The sequence below is a fragment of the Callospermophilus lateralis genome, chromosome 1 (genome assembly GCF_048772815.1).
Source record: "Callospermophilus lateralis isolate mCalLat2 chromosome 1, mCalLat2.hap1, whole genome shotgun sequence".
NCBI classification, from domain to species: domain Eukaryota; kingdom Metazoa; phylum Chordata; class Mammalia; order Rodentia; family Sciuridae; genus Callospermophilus; species Callospermophilus lateralis.
The window spans coordinates 193,864,768-193,884,890 of record NC_135305.1 but is presented as its reverse complement, the minus strand read 5'-3'; the positions used below and the strand labels follow the sequence as shown (position 1 = coordinate 193,884,890).

The 20,123-nt window shown below is 35.6% G+C and overlaps 1 protein-coding gene across 4 annotated transcripts in view; it reads right to left on the bottom strand.

Moving 5' to 3' along the window:
• Positions 1–305: 305 nt before the first annotated feature.
• Positions 306–20,123, bottom strand: part of Rbms3 (RNA binding motif single stranded interacting protein 3) — a 663,558-nt gene continuing 643,740 nt past the window's right edge. For 3 of the 4 annotated variants that reach the window (XM_076843087.1, XM_076843092.1, XM_076843100.1), the window contains 3 exons: positions 12,742–12,822; positions 9,697–9,824; positions 306–429 (listed from right to left, as the gene is read on the bottom strand). In XM_076843087.1, the coding sequence (XP_076699202.1) occupies positions 423–429; positions 9,697–9,824; positions 12,742–12,822 (216 nt within the window). In that variant the 3' untranslated portion in view covers positions 306–422. Of the gene's footprint in view, positions 430–9,692; positions 9,825–12,741; positions 12,823–20,123 lie in introns of those variants that run through there. The other variant, XM_076843105.1, reaches the window with a different exon arrangement.

Below are 20,123 nucleotides of genomic sequence, written 5' to 3'. Positions count from 1 at the left end.
CTTAGTTACTGAGCAAGACAATTTGTTCCAATTCTGTTTGCCCACCTCTTGACATCAGGTTTTCTGTTAAAGAAAAAAAAAAAAATAAAAAGAATCTATCTACACTTTCAGGTAAATTCCGAATTTAAATGTTCTAGATAAAACATAAAACTGTGATGTTTAACCCCCTCTTCTTGGGATTTTTTTTTTCTTTAATTATAAAAAAAAGGATGGCAAAAATAAACTGTCAGACCACATAAAGGAACCATTTGCACAGCACATAAAAACTTTTTGTTTTCATCGAGTAAAGTATAAAATTAAAAAAAAAAAAAAAAAAAAAAACTTCCATTGACGCCTGTGCAAACTGGAAGCCAACTAACTTCTTGTTCAATGAAGTTTCTTCATTCAAGGCAAAGTTTCAGATGAACATTCTTCAGTTCTGTTTATGGTCTGTGAAAACAATTGAATAAGAGTGACTGTTACATCAAAGCAGCTTTGAAAACTGTCTTCTGTGCTCTTTTCTAGCGTGGTCAAGAAAGAAATTTGGAGAAGCATAGTTAGCCTATGAAGTTGTCAAATGCTGCCGATTTCACATAAATATATGTTCAAGCTAGAGAGTTTGTTCACATTAAAAATCCAGGTAAATAGACCAAGAATACCTTTGGATTCCAAAGCAATAAATATTATGAATGATCATCAAATAGGGCTCAGGGAGACAGCACTCCTACTATGGCCTGGATATGGTCGGAACATGTTCCCCCCATGGTTCATGCTTTGGACTCTCCATCTTCAGTGTGGAAATGTGGGACTTGAGGTCGGAACCTTGAAGACATGGAGCCTAGTGGCCCGCCATTGTGTGTGTGCCTTTGTTGGGGATTTAAAGTTCTTGTGGGATCCTGAGTTAGTTCTTGAGGGAGCAAGGTGTTACACAAGAGCAAACCTCTTCCTTCCCTATTCTCTGCTTCTTGTCTGATCATGCAATCCCTTTAACACTCCCACCATGATGCCTCTTGTGGCCCCAGAAGGGGACTGTCATAAGAGGCCATAGAGATGGGATTGTTCAATTTTGAACATTCAGCCTCCAAAATTGTGAGCTAAATAAACCTCCTTTCTTTCTACACTATCCACCTTTAGTAAATTTGATTTAGCAACAGAAAACAGGTGAATAATACAACTTTCTATGCATGCAGGTCACATTTAAATGATGGTCTCTTTCCTCTGGGCACAGATTATGGCAATAAGCTCTGCAGGTTATTTTTCATACCCATTTGCTTCATTTAGCAAAAAGGGTTGTTAGGTACAGGTGGGCAGGTTGCTTACTATCCAAGATGCATGGTTGAGGGAGAGGGGCTAAGTTTTAGCCAACTGTCTTCTTCCAAATCAATATAATCTGATACACGACTGCATCTGCCCTAATCAAGTGGATGGGCCTTATTGAAATTCACATAATGTCCTCAATAGTGTTTTAAAATGGATAATATCTTGCCTAAAATGGCCTCAAAAGGTCTTTTTTCCTAATTTGCATAAAGCCATCATGTGAGCCAGCTGTGGCTATTAGGGACCTAATTAATTTGTTCCTAGATCATACAAGAAAATCAACTAATTGATAGAGTGAATATTTCATTTTTTTAACCAATAGTTTAAGTCTCTGAGGATATATCATTTTCCCCCCTGGGTCACATGAAAAAGTAGGATTGCTTCAAGAAAAAATGCAATTAGAATTCTCATATAGCATCAATAAAGGGAATTTTATTAGTGGTAGCTATAAAAACCCTGGTCAATGTTTTAGCTGTCTTTCTCTGTCTTTGCAAACTGTAGGCTGACACTGTGTATTTCTAAAATCTATCTTTCTATGAGAACCAACATTTTTCTTTCCTTGGTTTTGTGTTTTGGTCTCTTCTTTATTTCCATTCCCATTTTCCACTGTACAATAAAGAGAAAAAACCTAAAACACCATGAATCTCTATGATGAGCAGCTCAGTGAATGTTGTCTTACCCAGTGGTGGCACAACAGACCCTCCCTGCTCAAGTCCTCAATATGCACTGATCTCAGAAGCATCAGTTTTTATGAGTTAAGCTGTGCATGGTGGCACATGCCTGTAATTCCAATGACTCCACTTGACTCAGGAGGCTGAGACAGAAGGATTGCAAGTTCAAGGTCAGCCTCAGCAACTTAGTGAGACCCTGTCTTAAAATAAAAACAAAACCAAAAAAGGCAGGAGGCTGGGTGGCAGGGATGTAGCTCAGTGGTAAAGTGTCTCCTAGGTTAAATCCCCAGTACAAAAAAAAAAAAAAATATATATATATATATATATATATATATATATATATATATATGTATATTATATGAATATATAATAAATATATGTGTGTATAAATGTCAAATAATAAATGTTAAAGCTGAAGCTGCTTCTAAGTTTTAAACCTTATACAATAATTTCCAACAGTACCCTTCCATAATTTGCTTTGTTCTTAAAGGGTCCTCATTGCTACACGAAAACAAATGAGGAGAGATAAAGGGCTGTAATTTACATGTTCATGGTTCCTAGCTGAAGTTGAAAGGAAAAAGGTGTTGCTGTTTAACAGAATTAAATTCACTTCTCTCCACCCCTTCTTCCTTAGATGAAGTGTGAATGTGTACATTTACACAGTATTTATGAGTTCCCCTCATATTTATAAAAATAGAAGCATTCTAAATTCTCAAGTTTGTGATCATTAGTATAGAGAACATTTTAAGTTGGACTCTGAGAATAGCAAGAAAACAAGTTGAAACTTAGAATAATTAACACGTGAAAAAGATGAGTTTGAAAACTATTTGCAAACTGTGAAGCACTGAACACAGAAGGTGGTGTGACTCATAAGTATAATTTAATTACATGTCATCACTGTACTGACCACTTTTAGGAATTTGGTGTTCCCACAGTTTCATTAGCCATAGAAGAGTTGAGGCATAAAAATAAAATGCAACAGTATTTTTTTTTTAATGTCAGGATGAAGAGACTCATTTTGAATCTTCTCATCAACTCCCTCTCCAAAGAAGACAAAAAATAAAAAAAAAATAACAAAAACAAAACAACAACAACAAAAAATAGTTTACAAGTTGGGAAATAGCGAACCATATTTTTGAAAGCTAGAATTTAGTATTTAAGAAATCCACTGATTCAGTATTTCCCAGAGAAATTTCTCACAGACTAGCTTCATGCAATGCTATATAAAAAGAAGTATTCTGTGGTCCAGGGTTTGGAGAAAAACTATACACTTAACTCCCAATACTGGATTATCTACAGGTAAACTAAACAAATACTTAAAGCACAAAGAAGAATAGCAGGATAAAAAAATTCAGAACAATGCAATGCTTCCTATTACTATGAAAATAATCAACACATAGACAATTTAAAAATTTTGTTAAACTTTTAAAATAATTTAATATATTTTTAAAAAATATCTTGGAATTCCATAGGAGGAAAGGGGCATGCACCATAATCTTTCAGGAAATAAAGTATTGGAAGTATTTTTCTGGTCTTTGATATTGGGGGTTGAACCTAAGAATGCTCTACCATTGAGCTATATCCCCAATCCTTTTTAATTTTTTTGAGACAGGATCTTGTTAAGTTGCCCAGGCTGGTGTAGAAGTTGAAATACTCCTGCCTCTGTCTCATAAGTATCAGGGATTACAGGCATGGGTCACAAGGTCCCGCTCATTAATACTGTATTTTAATAGCTTTGGAGACAGCTGTGATTAAAGAAAGCATTTGGCTTGGTTTAATAAAGCAGTATATTCTTGGTCTGGGGTTGTAGCTCAGTGGTAGAGCAGTTGCCTAGCACATGTGAGGCATGGAGTATGATTTTCAACACCACATAAAATAATAGATAAATAAAATAAAGCTATTTAAAAAAAAAAAAGGCAGTGCATCCCAACATAATTTGACTAGGAAGTGCTTGGGGGAACTGTTCAACCCTGACTTGGGGCATTATGGTAAATCCCCCCCTCCCCCCTTTAGATACCTAATTTAGGCTCTTTGGAGAATGACCCAATCTTCTCACTTTGAAGAGGAAAATCAAGCTCCAAATAACTGAGTAGTAACTGAGATGTCACAAAGGTGGAGTCAGAACAAAGGGCATATGGTTCTGCATAGTAGAATTTAAGTTTGTTTGAAGACATATTTTTCAGATCCTAGTTAGTTTAAGGTTTCTTTCATAACACAAAATCAAATAAACAAATAGATACCTTGGGTGAAAATTAGAATTTCCATAGAACTTTCAAAAGAAACCACAGTGAACATTTCCTCCTGAGATAAGAGCTGAGTGTCCCTTTTGCATCAATAGCTTCTTTTAAAGAAAACAAGAAACCATAAGTATAAATGTGTGATCCTGTAATTTAGCTTGGAAAGTGGAATCTGGAATGGACAGATCACAAATATAGTCCCATAATTCATAGGCCTATCATTTACATTTCTCAAACTTTTCTCTTGCAATCTTTGGTTGCAATGGATGTAACTTAATTTACAGTATCTTTAGCATAGATGCTTTGGTGTTAAATGTATGTATGATGTATTAAGCTACTTTTCAGGGGCACTCTGCTACCCTAATTAGAATTTCACACCCCACAAGAGGTCAGCTAGCATTTAATCAAAAAGGCCAGAGGTAGTACAAGTACTTTAAGCTATCCATATCTCCATTAGCATAATGATTGTTAGAAATGGGTTGCCTAATGAAAGTAGTGGCATGTTAATTAGCATAATGATGTTGGAAATGAGCTGCCATTTGTGAGATTTGGCATATTTAAAGAAAATGTGGTTGGCTAAATTATTTTAGAGATCCTCTCCATTATACTAAAACAGGAAGGATATAAGAAGAATTTAGGGAAATGTATAGAATACAACTTACTTTAGGATACTGCTGAGGATTGATTTCAAATCAGAATTGTCACAGAGCAGATTCTGAGTGGCTTTCATAAGGATGACATAGGCATATATCTAGAATACGGTTGAATCTAACCTGAGAGAATTTTTTATACCAGGTCTGGTCAGTTAACTTTAAAGAACAGAGCTAGGAGTTTATTAAGTGTTCACAGCAAGCTGTATAAGTTGTTCTGTGCCTGCTTTCTAACAAGTGCTTGCTTAATAAGTGTCTCTGAGGGTGCTCTTGTATCCCTCAAACTCTTCCCAGTGATGGTTGCCAATGAAAAGGAACCCACTTTGCATGACCCAAATGCTCAGCTTAATTCCCAGTGTCTTCCTCAAATGATTCTGAAGAATCTGTCTTACCATGACCCAGGTCAGATTCTCTTGACTGAACCTGATTAAAAAAATAACCTGGATAGAGTCTCATAAATTAATTCCTTTTATAAATTTCCAGGAGTGATTGCCACGCCCAACTGTAGTTTGTCTTAGTATATTTTTTTGTTTCATTCACTATTTTGTTTTTATTGCTGTTTCAAGTCAAAATCTTCTAAGACTGTATCATGTCCAAAAGAGGAAGTTGAGAACATGCACAGAATTTATGAACATTTTTACCAGGTTTAAAAAATGTCTGCAGGGCAATAAAAGTGGTTTTTGCATGTCATATTTTTGAAATGTTCCATGTTCCAGAATGTTTCATCTTTGTATCACTGAGTATGAGCTGTAGAACATCCTGCTACATATATTCCTGCGTGAGTGCAGAATATAATTCCTCCAATCAAGGAAACTCTCCTCATAAGTTTTACCACCGTGAGGACATGGGATGGAGATTTCATTTCGGAATATTTATTATCTTTGGAAAACTCGGCATCGTCAACCATAAAAATCCATGGCTCAAGAGAAATGACCATGGTGTGTAACCAAACTTATAAACATGTTTCAATAGTGAAAGTTGTATGTGCTAAGATTCAGATTTCCTCAAATACTTCAAAGATTAGGGCTTATTAGAATGGACTCATCACAAGGATAATTAAATTCCTGTCTTTCTCCAGCAAGTCACACCCTCATGGGTTTTTATCTCACCTGCTTCTGTCAATGGCACGAACAGCTTCATTGATTCCTTTTAAAATTTGAAGTCTTATTTATGTTTTTTCTTCTTTCAGTCTATCTTCCACTCTACCTTACTCTTCCCACCATTGCACCTACCATGGTGACACTTCATAACTTTGCTACTTCTTTCCTAAGTCATAGCAATAATAGCACTGCTGATTTCCCTTCCTACCAAATTCATTGCCTACTTTGGCTGGAAGAGTAGTCATAGAACAAAGGAAATGCCATCCAAGCAATTCAGTGTGGCATCTGATATAACCATCTAGGTCTAATCAGCTTTTTCACACAATTCTATTACTCTACATCCCTTCTTTTTTTTTAAATTAATTTTTATTGTTGGTTGTTCAAAACATTACATAGTTATTAATATATCATATTTCACACTTTGATTCAAGTGGGATATGAACTCCCATTTTTACCCCATATACAGAGTGCAGAATCACATCAGTTGCACATCCATTGATTTACATATTGCCATACTAGTGTCTGTTGTATTCTGCTGCCTTTCCTATCCTCTACAATCCCCCCTCCCCCCCTGCCCTCCCCTCTTCTCTCTCTACCCCCTCTACTGTAATTCATTTCTCCCCCTTATATTTTTCCCCCTTTCCCCTCACTTCCTCTTGTATGTAATTTTGTATACCCCTGAGGGTCTCCTTCCATTTCCATGCAATTTCCCTTCTCTCTCCCTTTCCCTCCCACCTCTCATCCCTGTTTAATGTTAATCTTCTTCTCATGCTCTTCGTCCCTACTCTGTTCTTAGTTACTCTCCTTATATCAAAGAAGACATTTGGCATTTGTTTTTAAGGGATTGGCTAGCTTCACTTAGCATAATCTGCTCTAATGCCATCCATTTCCCTGCAAATTCTATGATTTTGTCATTTTTTAATGCAGAGTAATACTCCATTGTGTATAAATGCCACATTTTTTTTTTTTTTTATCCATTCGTCTATTGAAGGGCATCTAGGTTGGTTCCATAGTCTTGCTTCTTGAAGAAGCATTCTGAGCTCCCTTCCCATCCTTGGACTTTGATCAAACTGTTACACCCTCTGAAATGTTGCTCCTGTCTCCAAGATTCAGCTCCAGTTGCCATAACCTCCCACCAAGGCTTACCAAGCCAGGAAAAATGAAGTGCATTCTCCTATTACTATAGCACTTTAAAAGAGAGTCTTGTTCATTTTCTTCCATACAGAATGCATATTTTCTGAACGTGGAGAACTAAATCCCAGCCTGGATTGTAAATCCTGAGGATAGACCATGTCTACTGGTATAACTGGTTATGATGCTGTTATCATGCATGAACTTGGCTCTGGCCCTGGAAGGAAGTGAATGTGGAAACTGTCACCAGAATCTGCCAGAGGCAGAGATACTCCCTCTGGGTTAGACGGAATCCCTTTCCCCATCAAATCATCATATGACCATGGAAAGAAGCTTTACACCTGAGATAGTACATTCTTGATAAAGGAATAACAAGTTGGGGCAACTGAAGCTCAGTTAATTGGACAGGGAAAGGAGGAGTCTCTGTAGAGTTGCAAGAAGGGGGGTATTTGCATGCTGAAAGCCATCCTTGAAATATATCCCTCTGTATTCACTGGTATTAGAGTCAACATTTGTGAATCAAATAATATCATTTCTTCTTTTACAGTCCTCCCAAGAGTTCTGAGCTCATTTTGAGTAAAACCAAGTATCATTATAGAGAGTCAAGTATTTAAGGGGCAAAAGCTTGGTACCAGCTGTCCTGTTTGATCTAATCTCCTAGAATGGTTGCCTCTAGTCTGCAACATATCAGCCTCATGTTCCCACCAAGGGCCTACAAATGGCCTATTTCCTCTCCTTAAAATGCCTTGTTTCCAAATTTCCCCAAGATTTGCTTCCAATTGTCTTTCAGAACCCAGGTATGTATGAGAGGTCTTCTCCAATACTAAATCCTGGGAGTTGACATCAACATTTTATATCCCCTGGAATATTTGAATGATCCGCTTTGCAATTCTGTCTTCTTTAAAATTGTTTTTTGATTTATCTATTGATTATAAGTGGAAAATAAACTCCAGGAGAGTAGGGGAGAAATCTGTTTTTTTTTTTTCATTGATTGTTTTTTAGCACTTAGAATACTGTCACATAATAGGTGCTCAAAAAATAATTGCTGACTGGATGAGTGAAAGCATTATTTTCATTGATCCAGAAATTATTTAGCTGCTAGTAGGAAAGTTCTAGGTCATAGAACCCCTTGTTTCCCTTCTTTATATCAGTTTATTTTTTAATGTTTCTATTACATTTTTAATGTTTATGTTTGTTTATGTCAGTTTATTTATTATGTCAGTGTAGCCAGCATATCCTATCCTTGACATAGAATTGTCCTTAATATCTGATCAATTTTCTCATCTGGCATCTTTGATTTATCCATCTTTGATTTTCTTTCAGTAAGAATCTGATTAAATTGGTTTAGTAGTAATTCCCCACTCCTGCTGTCTCCTTTTAATAATTTTTCCATTCACTCACCCCTTCCCTCTGTTGATTGGCTATAAATCTCCACCTGCCTTTGATCTATTTTGAGTTGGGCCCAATCTCTCTTCTCTTTTGTGACAATCTTGACACACTGTGATAATTATGAATAAAGCCTTCCTACTGTGCTAACAAGTGTCAAATAATTTTTTCGTTAACAAGTAAAATGACCAAGAAATACAGCCAAACTATTTAGAGGATCATCTGGGAATTCTCTGTTCACCAGGGGTTTGATTGTAATGTACAAAGTGGAGCACTTTGCATGTCAAGTTACCTGTGTGTAGACTTTACTATTGTTAATTCCTTTGGTTTCAACAAAAAGCTCTCAAATTTTAGTCTGTATATTTACTCAACACAAAGGCAATTTATTTTATGAGTGGCTTAAGAACTTTCAAGAGTAGTTCTGTCTACTTGATGTTTTTTTCTTTGCCCCTTAACTCCTAAGTAGGAACCTATTTTCTATGATTTGAATTGTATTTTATGGTATTCTTTTTTTTTTCACAAACATTTAACTGGGTGTTCAAAGCAACTCCACAAGAGAAGTGTCACTTGTTTTCATTCAACAATAAAATGGAATTTCACTATGAAGTTTCATAGGTGAATACTGGAATTTTTTTCAGTTTTCAACTAGACTGTTTCTAATACACTGAACTGTCAAATGTGCCTCATTATTTTATCATCATCAGAATGTTCCAATTCTTTGGATAAGTATGTGCCTTTAGTGAAAATGAATGCAATGCTTCCCTCTCACAGTGAAGACCTACATTGATTCTGTTCGGCCATGACTTGTTTTGTCCTATGCAACAATAGCCCAGGAGTCACAAACAGAATTAAGAATGCTTGATCTCTTTAGACTTCCTTTGTTGCTGTCTTGGAAATTCTGAGACTTCCCTTCAATTAGCTCTCAGAATGATCAAAAACATGTGGCCTATTCAGTTCTATCACCCAACCAACAACCAGCTGCTACCCTGAAACAGAGCTACATGGCTGTTCAGCCACTGACTCAGACTCTAGGTCCAGCCAAGGTCAGAAGAAACAGCCATCCAAGGTCAGCCCAAACAAGCTCACTTAGCAGCAAGCTAAACAATGTTTGTCACTAAATTTGAAGTGGTGTGTTTACAACCAAAACTAATGGATACACCTTTAAAAGAGTGATTTTGAGATGTTTGATCTTGGAAGGGAAGAGCTTATAATAACCCAAACTTACTTCGACTGTTGGTAAGAATATGCAGGTGCATGTTCGTTGGATGTGTCCACTGCTATCTGTTGCTGCTGACCACTGGTGTCCTGGGATGAAGGTGCCACTGTCTGGGGAGAAGTATCAGCAACGACACCCTAAGGAGGCACATAAGTACACAAAGACCTTATTTTCTTTAGCATAAACGATCTTGTCTTCATGAATCGTAAATACTCCTGTTCTATTTGGCTTGAGAAGAAAGGCTCTCAGCTCCATGAGGCCATGATAAGCAATGCAAAGAATACATATGGATAAGGGTTGGGAAATTCATTCTAATGCAACACCATAAGCTCTGCCATCAGTAGTCCTTGGTATAGTCATATTGTCAGAAAAAAATCATTTTGCCCATTCTTGGAACTTTTAAACCATGGTTACATATAGTCAGACTAAATAACAAATTTTTAATCAAAAATTTCTTTCAGAATTCCTAGAAATACTTGTATATGTAAACAATTGCCTGGGGGAAGTTTACTGTACCTTGTCCATATCATTTGGCGAAATAATGGACTCTGTCCTTCATAAAAATCTCCATCAAAGTTTGAAAATCTTTTCAAAGGATACTGTTGAATAGGTTTTCCCTTCAGTAATTTGTTTTAGTTTGCTTTGTTTTCCAAGATATGAACTGAAATCCATTTACAGTTTCCAGAAAAAGGAAACAAAACAAAACAAAATAGCTTGTTCTTAATTTAGATTTGCTCTTCCTTTTTTTTTTTTTTTTTTTTTTGTTCTTATTGTATCTTTCATTTCTCACAGATGCCGGCAAGAATGAATTTCTGGAGTTGGTCATTATCAGGAATGTATGTTTGTTTCCAAGGGAGGTGTTCATGGATTTATTTGGTTGTTAGTAGAACTGAAGAAAGCATCTCTCCTGATTTTAGTTATAATCTTGGACACCTGCAGTCATGTTGAATTTAAAATGCTCTTGGTCAGTTCTCTTGTCACTTAACTAAAGATCCCTGAAATTCTTCCTCAGAATCTGAAAATTTTTTCTTAGAGTCATTCATTGTTTTCTTTCCAAATGTACTATATGCTGTTTTGTGTTTTTCTCCCACCAGCATTTATTTTTATGGATTCTGGTGAATGTGTAATGAAAGTTTTCACATGGAAAATGAATCAGTGCTTTTCCCTATAAGTACAAATGAAAGGCAGTAGGTCAGAGCATATTTATATTTTTCTCACCGAAGTTCTTCTTTTCAGACTCCAGATTTACCTATACCATTTCTAATAAACTACAATGTGAAATGGGCCGTATTAATTGATCATTATCAAAATGTTTCAATTCTTTCCATTGGCATGTGCCCTCTGTAAGACATAAAGAAATGCAAACATGTGGCAGAGATCTATGCTCACAGCACCTAGAATGCCTGGATTATTGGATTACTCATGACATAGCTCCTTTTTGAGAGCTGAATATAGCAAAGAACATGTAATCCAATCACATATTTTTTGAAATTTAGAGATCAAATTAAAACCTATTTAATATGACAAATTCTTTGGGTCCCCTATGTCTAGAACATATAAGAGGTCTGAAAATTTGATATTGGTTATCTAAACGACACAGTAGTGCCCTCTGTACTTTGTATAACTTGGTACAAGTCAACGTTTGTTACACAGAAAAACAGGTGTTTTAATAGATCTAATTTAGTCTATGAAGGTTTCCATCAATCTCTTTATCAGTGGATTTTCTTGTGATGCAGCACAAATGTACTAGTTACTGGCCAATTTATGGAGCAGCAAAGACATGTCAATTCCAGATGTTTTTCAGCTGAGGAGGGGAAGTGTTCTGTGACCATAATGTACATATGCATTAGGAGAGGGGTAAGGGGGGCAGTGAAATGAAAAGTAACAGCCAGAATCAGAGGGAAGAATAGATTCTAAGTGTTTCACCTCCCCTCCAGGAAGTTCTATGCCTTCTGATTTCTACAAAGCTTGATGGTTTTATGTAGTAAAGGTATAGAGGGGATGGATTCATCCCAAATGAAAGACAAAAGGAGAAGGGCAATGTTTCCTTTAAGGTCAATATGACACTATCGTTTATGATGTCCACACTGTTATCAGTGATCCAATGAGTTCTTGTCTATAGGAACCTTTAAATCTGTCAAGGGTCATTCAATGGAACAGTGTCTTTCTTTCCTTTCCTATCCCTTTCCCTTCCCTGCCTGCTCTTTTTCCCCTCCCTTCCTCCCTCCCTCCCTTCCTTCCTTCCTCTTTCTTCCTTCCTTCCTCCCTTTATCTCCCACCTTTTTCTCTTTCTCCTTCCTTCCTTTCCTTATTGTTAAAAATTAAACACAGGGCCTTCTGCAGGCTAGGCAAGCACTATACCACTGGTATATATTGGAATCAGCTGAGATCTTTTAGACATCCTCATGTATAGGAGGACATTTTCCAGATAGGTGAATCAGAATCTCTGGGAGTAGAATCCAGGAAGCAATCGTTTCTCTAAAACTCTCCAAATAAATTTAATGTGAAGAAATAGTGAGAATTAGCACACGAACCCAGTGTTTCTTACAATTTCAATGCGCATCTGAATTATGGAAGGATCTTCTTAAAATAAAAATTCAAATTTAGTCGATCTGAGTGGTACCTGACAGCCTGCATTTCTAAGCAAGCCCTAGGTGATTCACATGATGGTTGGTCCAGGGCTCACTCTTTGAAAATACAAGGTACTGGAGATCTAGCACATTCTCACACTTGCAAACTGTTTTGCCTCCCTATTTTTATGACAATCTGTGGTTAACATTTGATGGGGTAGTGATTTGTTCTCTGTTCTTTTCTCTAAATGTGAAAATGACCCTCCCCTCAAACCTCTGTATCAGATTAGATCATTTCACATGCAAAGCAAAATAAAGGCATGCTTGAAGAATGTGCATACTTTCATGTATGAAGCTTGCCATTGCCAAGTTTAGATCAGCACAGAAATTACACATGAGGATTTCTTGAATCCTGAGAACCACAGTTTATTTGACTGAGATTGACCTCCCTTAATCTATTTCTGTAAGACAGGGTTAGACTTACTTCAATAGAAACAGCTGTCGGAGGCACAGGCGTGTACTGGGGAATGTAGGTCCCTTGCATAGGAGCAGCAGCAGTCATATACTAGAGGGAATCAAAGGAAAATACACGTGAACTTGAGGCTGCAACCAGAGAGAAAAATCATATACCACATGAGACTACTTTATATGTGTGGACCAGGCCGGTGCATGGGGTCTAATTATATTTAGACCAAAAATAAGGTAGGTCCCTCCATCTGCATTGAATGACCTTTGCTTACTGATTCAGTACTAAGAGCAGCCTCACTAAGTGACTTAACCCCAATTCCCACACCTTCTGTATAATATCTCAAATTTTATACTTAAACAAACTCCTAAAGGGTGAGCATGATGTCTGTTTTTTTTTCCTCCATTTTATTGCTAGCAGCTATCATGCAGTAGACTCTCTATAAGTATTTGTTGAATGAATGAATCATCATATTAATTGTTAATAATGTTTTCTTTTCTAATTAAAAAAATAGAGAAATAATGTAAGAAATACTTATGTAGAAACATTCAAAATTGGCAAATATAGCTTCATCATTTTTGCATCACTTTTGTTAATAAAAAAAAAAAAGAAATGGAGTTTTGCAGATAATGCTGAAGTCTCTGTGTTCCCTTCTCCCACCCCATTCTCAAGCCTACTTTCAGTATTTCCTTTCCAACTCCTCTAATTTCCAAATGTTCACCATTGGGTTGAATAACAAAACAGCCAAACCATTTTTTCTGCAAGTTCTCATAGTCAGTAAACTATGTATTTTGGGGAATGACATGCATTTTTTGCAATGAAGAAAGGGAGCTCCGGGACAATCACATCCTCGCTTACATAGGCATAAAGTATAATCAATATTCCTATTTTTAATACACATTCTCCCTGTAAACTCAAACTTCTACTGTTTGAGAATTAAATTTTCCTATGGCATGAACTATGTGTTTTAGAGCTTCTAAACTTGATCAATATCATGAAACTTCTGAACCTGATTCATCTCATGAGACAAGGTTCTCAATTCATCAAGGTTAGAGGAATGGTTTCTACAGAAAATCAAAAGCCTCTAATTCTGTATTTTTCTGAACTTGCTGAGATTAAATATTAAGGATCCATGTAAATATGGAAAACCTAAATTACTCGTTCTGTGTATCTTAGCCCTCACAGTGCCCAGGAGACTTGATCTAAAGGAAGGGAAATACCTTAATGGAGACTAACCCATCAGTTGTGACTGTTTAATATTCATGGACTATTATATTACTAAATCAACTTTGGAATAAATGTTATCTCCAACCTAAACTAAACACTCTTCTATTATATCTAGTTGTTAAAAATAGAGGCAGTCTTGATGACACAACCCTAAATCAAACTAACCAAACTCTTGTTTGTAATCTATGTGTGGCCATGAATAACTGAGTATAGCTCATCTCCATATAAAAACTACTATGTAATTTGGAACAAGAGCAATTTTTTTTGAAATGCCTAATGATATTTATAATTTAATTTTGTAACTGAATATTATCAGAGACCCTTGTCCTCTGTCCTCTTACAGTGCTTATCACTATGTCCAGACTACTGTCTTCTTAAAAGTTTGGTCCAGGCTTAAGTTGTGAATCTGTCCCTACACAAGGTAATGCCTGGTTGGTATTCAGTAAGGAACTGTTTAATAGCTGAATGAAAGAATGCAGGCAGGAAGCTTTTATTTCAATTAAAAATTGTGCAAGCCTCTTAGTCATTGATAATTCTGAGCTCATAGTAGGTATTCATTTCACCACCATCTCTAATGTCTTTACGTAACATTTAAACAAACATTTTAGCCAACTGTGCTCATCATCATTTTTGTGCTCCTAAGTGAACAATTGGTATTCAGATGTTTGACTGCTATCAATTTTTCAAATAAGTACAGAACATGAGAATCACATTTCAGCAAATATAGTTTCACATCGAGAACACTGTGGCAGGCATGTGGCTTATCAATAAAACTGCTCTAGCAATTTGTTGTAAATAATATTTTCCTGGCCATTTCAGATATATGATTTACAATGTTCTATGCATTCCCTTTAATGTGTTCTTTGGAACCAGCTATATTGAGAGGAAAGCGTTCTATGTTCTAATGCATTTAAACAATGCTGCATAATATATCCTTTTCTTTGAAAATGACACATAATAAAAATCTCTGAGAAGTTATATTTTACAAATCCTTCTTAAGGGTGATTAAAACAACATTTTTTTCTAAAACTTTTATTTTTGGAGCACTTATAAAATTCACTTAGGTCTAATGCTCTAAAGAACACATTCTGGAAAACATTCCTTTACTTGACTCTAAAATCCTAGCAGATAACGTAGCAAGTGGAATGTTATTGCCAAGTAGGAATTTGTCCAAGTGCAAAATTGATACTGTTGTGGCTGATGTTCTACCTTGTGGTCATGAATTTTCTGCAGGGGAAAGCTTTTATTTCAATTAAAAACTGTGCAAGCCTCTTAGTCATTGATAATTCTGAGCTCATAGTAGGTATTCATTTCACCACCATCTCTAATGTCTTTACGTAACATTTAAACAAACGTTTTAGCCAGATATACCCTATGCTAGTAAAAGGCTAATCATCCCTTATCTATTTGGGTATTTTTTATTGTACAGTTAGTAATTGCATGCTTTGCAACTGGACTTAATTGGCACCCATATGAAAGATGTTATTTTGATCCATCCACTCTACTGTTTACATCTCTAAGGAGGCATTTCTGTGCATTAGAGTTCATTAGGGACATAACCTTTGGCCCTTTAGAGCACTGTTCACTAGTTCATATGAGAATCCACTTAATTATTTAGACCTTTCTGTCAAACTAAAGAATTCCCAGGCAGTATGGTTAATGTTAACATTGTATGTGATTTCTTAGCTAGGCTTCTTCAAATGATTTAATTATTCAAAACCTCATTTATGTTTTGCTTCTGTAAAAGTGAATCATTAATCTTTCACTCCTCCAATAACATCTGATGCAGTTTAGAGCCAAAACTCAACTACTTAGGAAGCAATTCATATACTCGTACTCTCTTCAGAACAGGTCCTTGAGTCTAACAGGATGGTTTCCCCATTTCACAAATGGAGAAACTTAGACTCACATGTATTTGGGAACAAGCCCATGTTCTACTGACTCACGATTCAGTTCAACCAACCTTATTATTTTTGAAGTTAAATAAATACTTTTCTAAGAGCATTCTTTCAATCATTATCATGTAATATAGGTATCAACTTATTTTTCTCAATGAGGTTTATTACTTGAAGTTCCAATTTAGAAATATAGAGTAACATAATGTTGATTGACATTTTTGCCATTCTTTTCCACTCGATGTTTTAGTTTTACTTTATACTTAAAATACCTAATTTTCTCATAAGGGGACTAACCCAAATGCTTGGGAACTTAATTTTACGGTGCTCTTCTGAACAGAACCATTACAGATTTTATAGTATAGGTGAGATCACCTCATTTTCGTGTTTTATGTGTGTGTGCATATATATACATACATACATACATATATATATATATATAATATATATATATGTCAATGAAAAAAATCTTTCTGGTTGCTTTTTCTTATGTCATAAAAATAATAATAGAAGATCTTGAAAATTTGTTTGAAAATTAAGATCAGAATTATTTTAAGCACTTTTTATGTCCTTTTAGACTATTTTGGGCAGATAAACTTTGTATTAAAGCTCTTCTGTGGGAGACTTCTATTTTGTAGGGTAAAGCCTAAAGAAGTGACAGTCTTGTAAAATCAGGAGCAAGTACTTCCAGGAAATGGCTACAGCTCTGTGTAAGCTCAACTCTCAGCTTTAGATTATTGGTGACAAATAACTCTGAACTTTCTCTCTGAGCACACAGTTTGATTTCCTTAAGAGCCCAGATAAACTCTGCTCAGACTCAATAATCCTGGCTGCACAAGCATTGCTTAAATGTGGGAGCCTGAGAGACTGCTTTCATTTTATCCAGCTAACAAATGACAAAGGACTAAGAGAATGACGTGTGACAACAATTTTGTCCTTGACTTGATAAATTCTCATGGATTATTTCTTAAGACCATAACAGGTATGGATATATATATATATGTCCTTTAAGCTAATAATATGGGTGTTTCCCCAAAACTTGTCTGCCATATTTTTTTATGAATACAAATTATGTATTTATTTTTATTGATAGCTAATGGGAAGCAGAATATGATGAGGTGATGCAGATAAAATAGATTAATCCACAGAATATTTCCCCATTAAGTAGCAGCTGGAAGTTACAGCATCAGTGGATGATTTTTTTTCTTGTAATCAGCCTGGTGCTATTTGCATATTCTTAAGGCAGAGGACGTTCACATGTAAGTGCGTGGGAGCCCTGAATAGCCATTTTCAAAGCCGCAGAATAAATTCCAGACTCCATCACTTGTTCCAAGAAGTCTAGACACTGCATCACCCAGATAGTTACTTGAAGAGAGGCGGGGAAAAAAAAGTGGGATTGGAAAGAAATTGTGTTGATGCTTATTTAAGTCGAGACAAAATGTTTCTGTTACTGTGTAATCAATGATTTTTTTCTGTGGAAACAAAGAAATCTCCCAATTATTAGTTTTGGATTTACTCTCTCTTCCTCCACCAAAGTTAAACAAACACAACAAAGGGTTTTAGATACTTCCTATGGGGAAGCTGTTCATTTTAAAATTATTGGGGATGGGCAAGAAAGGTCCCATATTTTCACTTTTGGAATTTCTTACGCTATTTGATGACAGTGGCTCATTTGGAGTTATAGATCTACTAATACTATTTATTGGGGCTTTCTAATCCTTGCTAAAAATTGTGCAAAACTGATTAACAAATTCAGAATGGAGAGTTGCTCTAGTCTCATCAAACCAAGAAAATCAATGAGAAGGATGTAGGAAAATTGTAAAAGTGTATATCTCCGAAAGGCATTTGAGCAGAGAGAAAAAAAAAAAAAGACTGATTTGTAGTAGATGATGCTAACAGTATGCAGTGTGAATTACTTTGAAAGAATCATGAGGTCCAAAATTTCTTTTAACAAAAAGATACGGGTGGATACAGGGAACAGCCTGGGTGATGATTTGTTACAGTCCATAGGGGCTCAGTGTTATCTCTAATAGAATGATTCCAGAGTTCTGAGGGCCCTGCTCTTTGGATTTGTGTAATTCTGTCATCTTAGACTGGAGGCACAGTGCCTGGACCTGGGATGGCAATCTGATATCATTTCACAGGCTTGCTCTGATTAGCTGCCATGAGGATAACTCAAAGCAAGCCTTCCAAGTCTCCATATCACTGAATACATGAAACATCCACAGAGAAGAGAAATGGAGACAGTCTCTTTGAAAGAAAAGCATGCCTCATGCGGGTGAAGTGAGGCTAGACCACGATGCCCAGTTCTTTCTATACTCTTTCTACTTCTGTCAGTGCACTCTAGATAATGCAGAAGATCCTCATGTAATACAGGAACAACATTTGCTTTTATAATGTTTAAAATTTAGTAAAACCATATAAAGCAGACTATTTACGTTTAAAAAATACATATATGACAAAGTAGATAGTTTTAAGTGATGAATTAATAGTGCTTCAAAAGTAGATGGAAGGGAATACAGAGCCAGATATACTTCTCCTATGGATAGAAGTATTCTATAAAGAGAAGAGTTAGTGGATTTGATAGCGATGGGAGTCCAGGGTTCTTAGAAGTGTACAGTCCCTATTATTTATCTATTTCCCCAGAATAACACTGAACATAACCCATAGAGAGATGTAGATTAAGCTATTAAATGAGAAATAGATAAACTTGTCATTGTATTCTGAAGCAGGGGTTATTTATTATTAACATATAGCCAAGAGATGAAAAGAATCTTCAACTTCATTCTTAGCTTGGAAGTTTACAAAAGCTTTCCCTCTGCACAGCAGTGAGAAGAAGACATGCCCATGTGGTCCCAGGCTATACAGCTTCAACCTTGCAGAGAAAGCAATATTCATGGATGTTATTAGGAAAAATCACAGCTCATTAGCTTTGAAAATGTGCATGAATCTTTGTTACTGCAATTAAGTAAAAGATAATCCTATGGAAATGTAGCTTACATTATCTCTTTAAAATAGAATGTGAAACAGCCCTATAGAGACACTAATGAATTCTACTCCCATAATTTTTTTTTTGTGTGTGTATGATGTGAAATTCAGAGGATGATGGGATAAAGGAAAACTTCAGTAGACCACAAAGGTCATGAAGGAGCTAAAGACACATAAATCAGATAAAAACTGAGAACTGTACAACAGAGTACAGGATAAAGGCAATTTGAAACTATAAATAAGCATATTTAGGGTGAAGTAATAGGAATGGCCCATTGGTTCAATAGAGTGCGTGTGGTAGGTAAGTAGAAAATATAATGAGGAATGGGGAAATTTGTTGAGAGGCACTTTATCAAAATAGTCACAATAATGAATAGAAATTCTGAATAGTTTCATATCTGCTAAAAGAAACTTAATTCATAATTCAAAACTACCCACATTAAAATTTTCAGATTTAACTGGCTTTCCTGGTGAATTTTCTAAGCATTTAAGTAAGTGATAATATCAGTCTTGTACAAATTACTCCAGAGACAACTACAGAAGGAAAAGTTTCCAACTCATTTTATAAACCTACCATATTCCTTAGGCCTACATTTGGTAGGGACACTAAAAGAAGGAAAAGTTTCTCATGACCGACCATTTTTGTCTGAGTTTCTTAAACAGCATTTTAGCCTACTGATAATACACAATATTTCCAGGTGAGATTAAGTTCAGAATTTCAAGGTAAGTTTGATGTGTCAAGGTAAGTTTCACATCATGTTTGTAATTGCAATCAACATAATTTATCATGATGAAAGAATAAAGAACAAATGGACAGCATCATTTTGAAAGACTCAGAATCATCTTTGATAAAATCTAGTGTTTGTATATGACAAAATACCTAAGGAATAGATGAGAAGCAGGAGTAGAAGTCTATATATAAAAAGCAGACAGATAACCTGGTAGGTGACAGTGAAATACTGAGCAATTTATATTTGAATTTTGGAATGAGATAACATTATCCAATATCACTTCTTCTAATACTGTCTTCAAGGTTAAAAACAGTGAAATAAAATGATAACGTGTAATGGAAGGCATAAATATAGAAAAAATAAAGTTGTCAGTATTCACAGATACCATGGTTGTGTATAGATATTCCAAAAATATACTAAGAAGGAAAAAAAACAATTATTAGAATTAACAAGAAAATATAGCAATATTGCTAGATACAAGTCAATAAATTCTATTTTTATATTCCAGCAATAATAGATCAATAAAATGAAATACATACATGTATATGTGTGTGTGTGT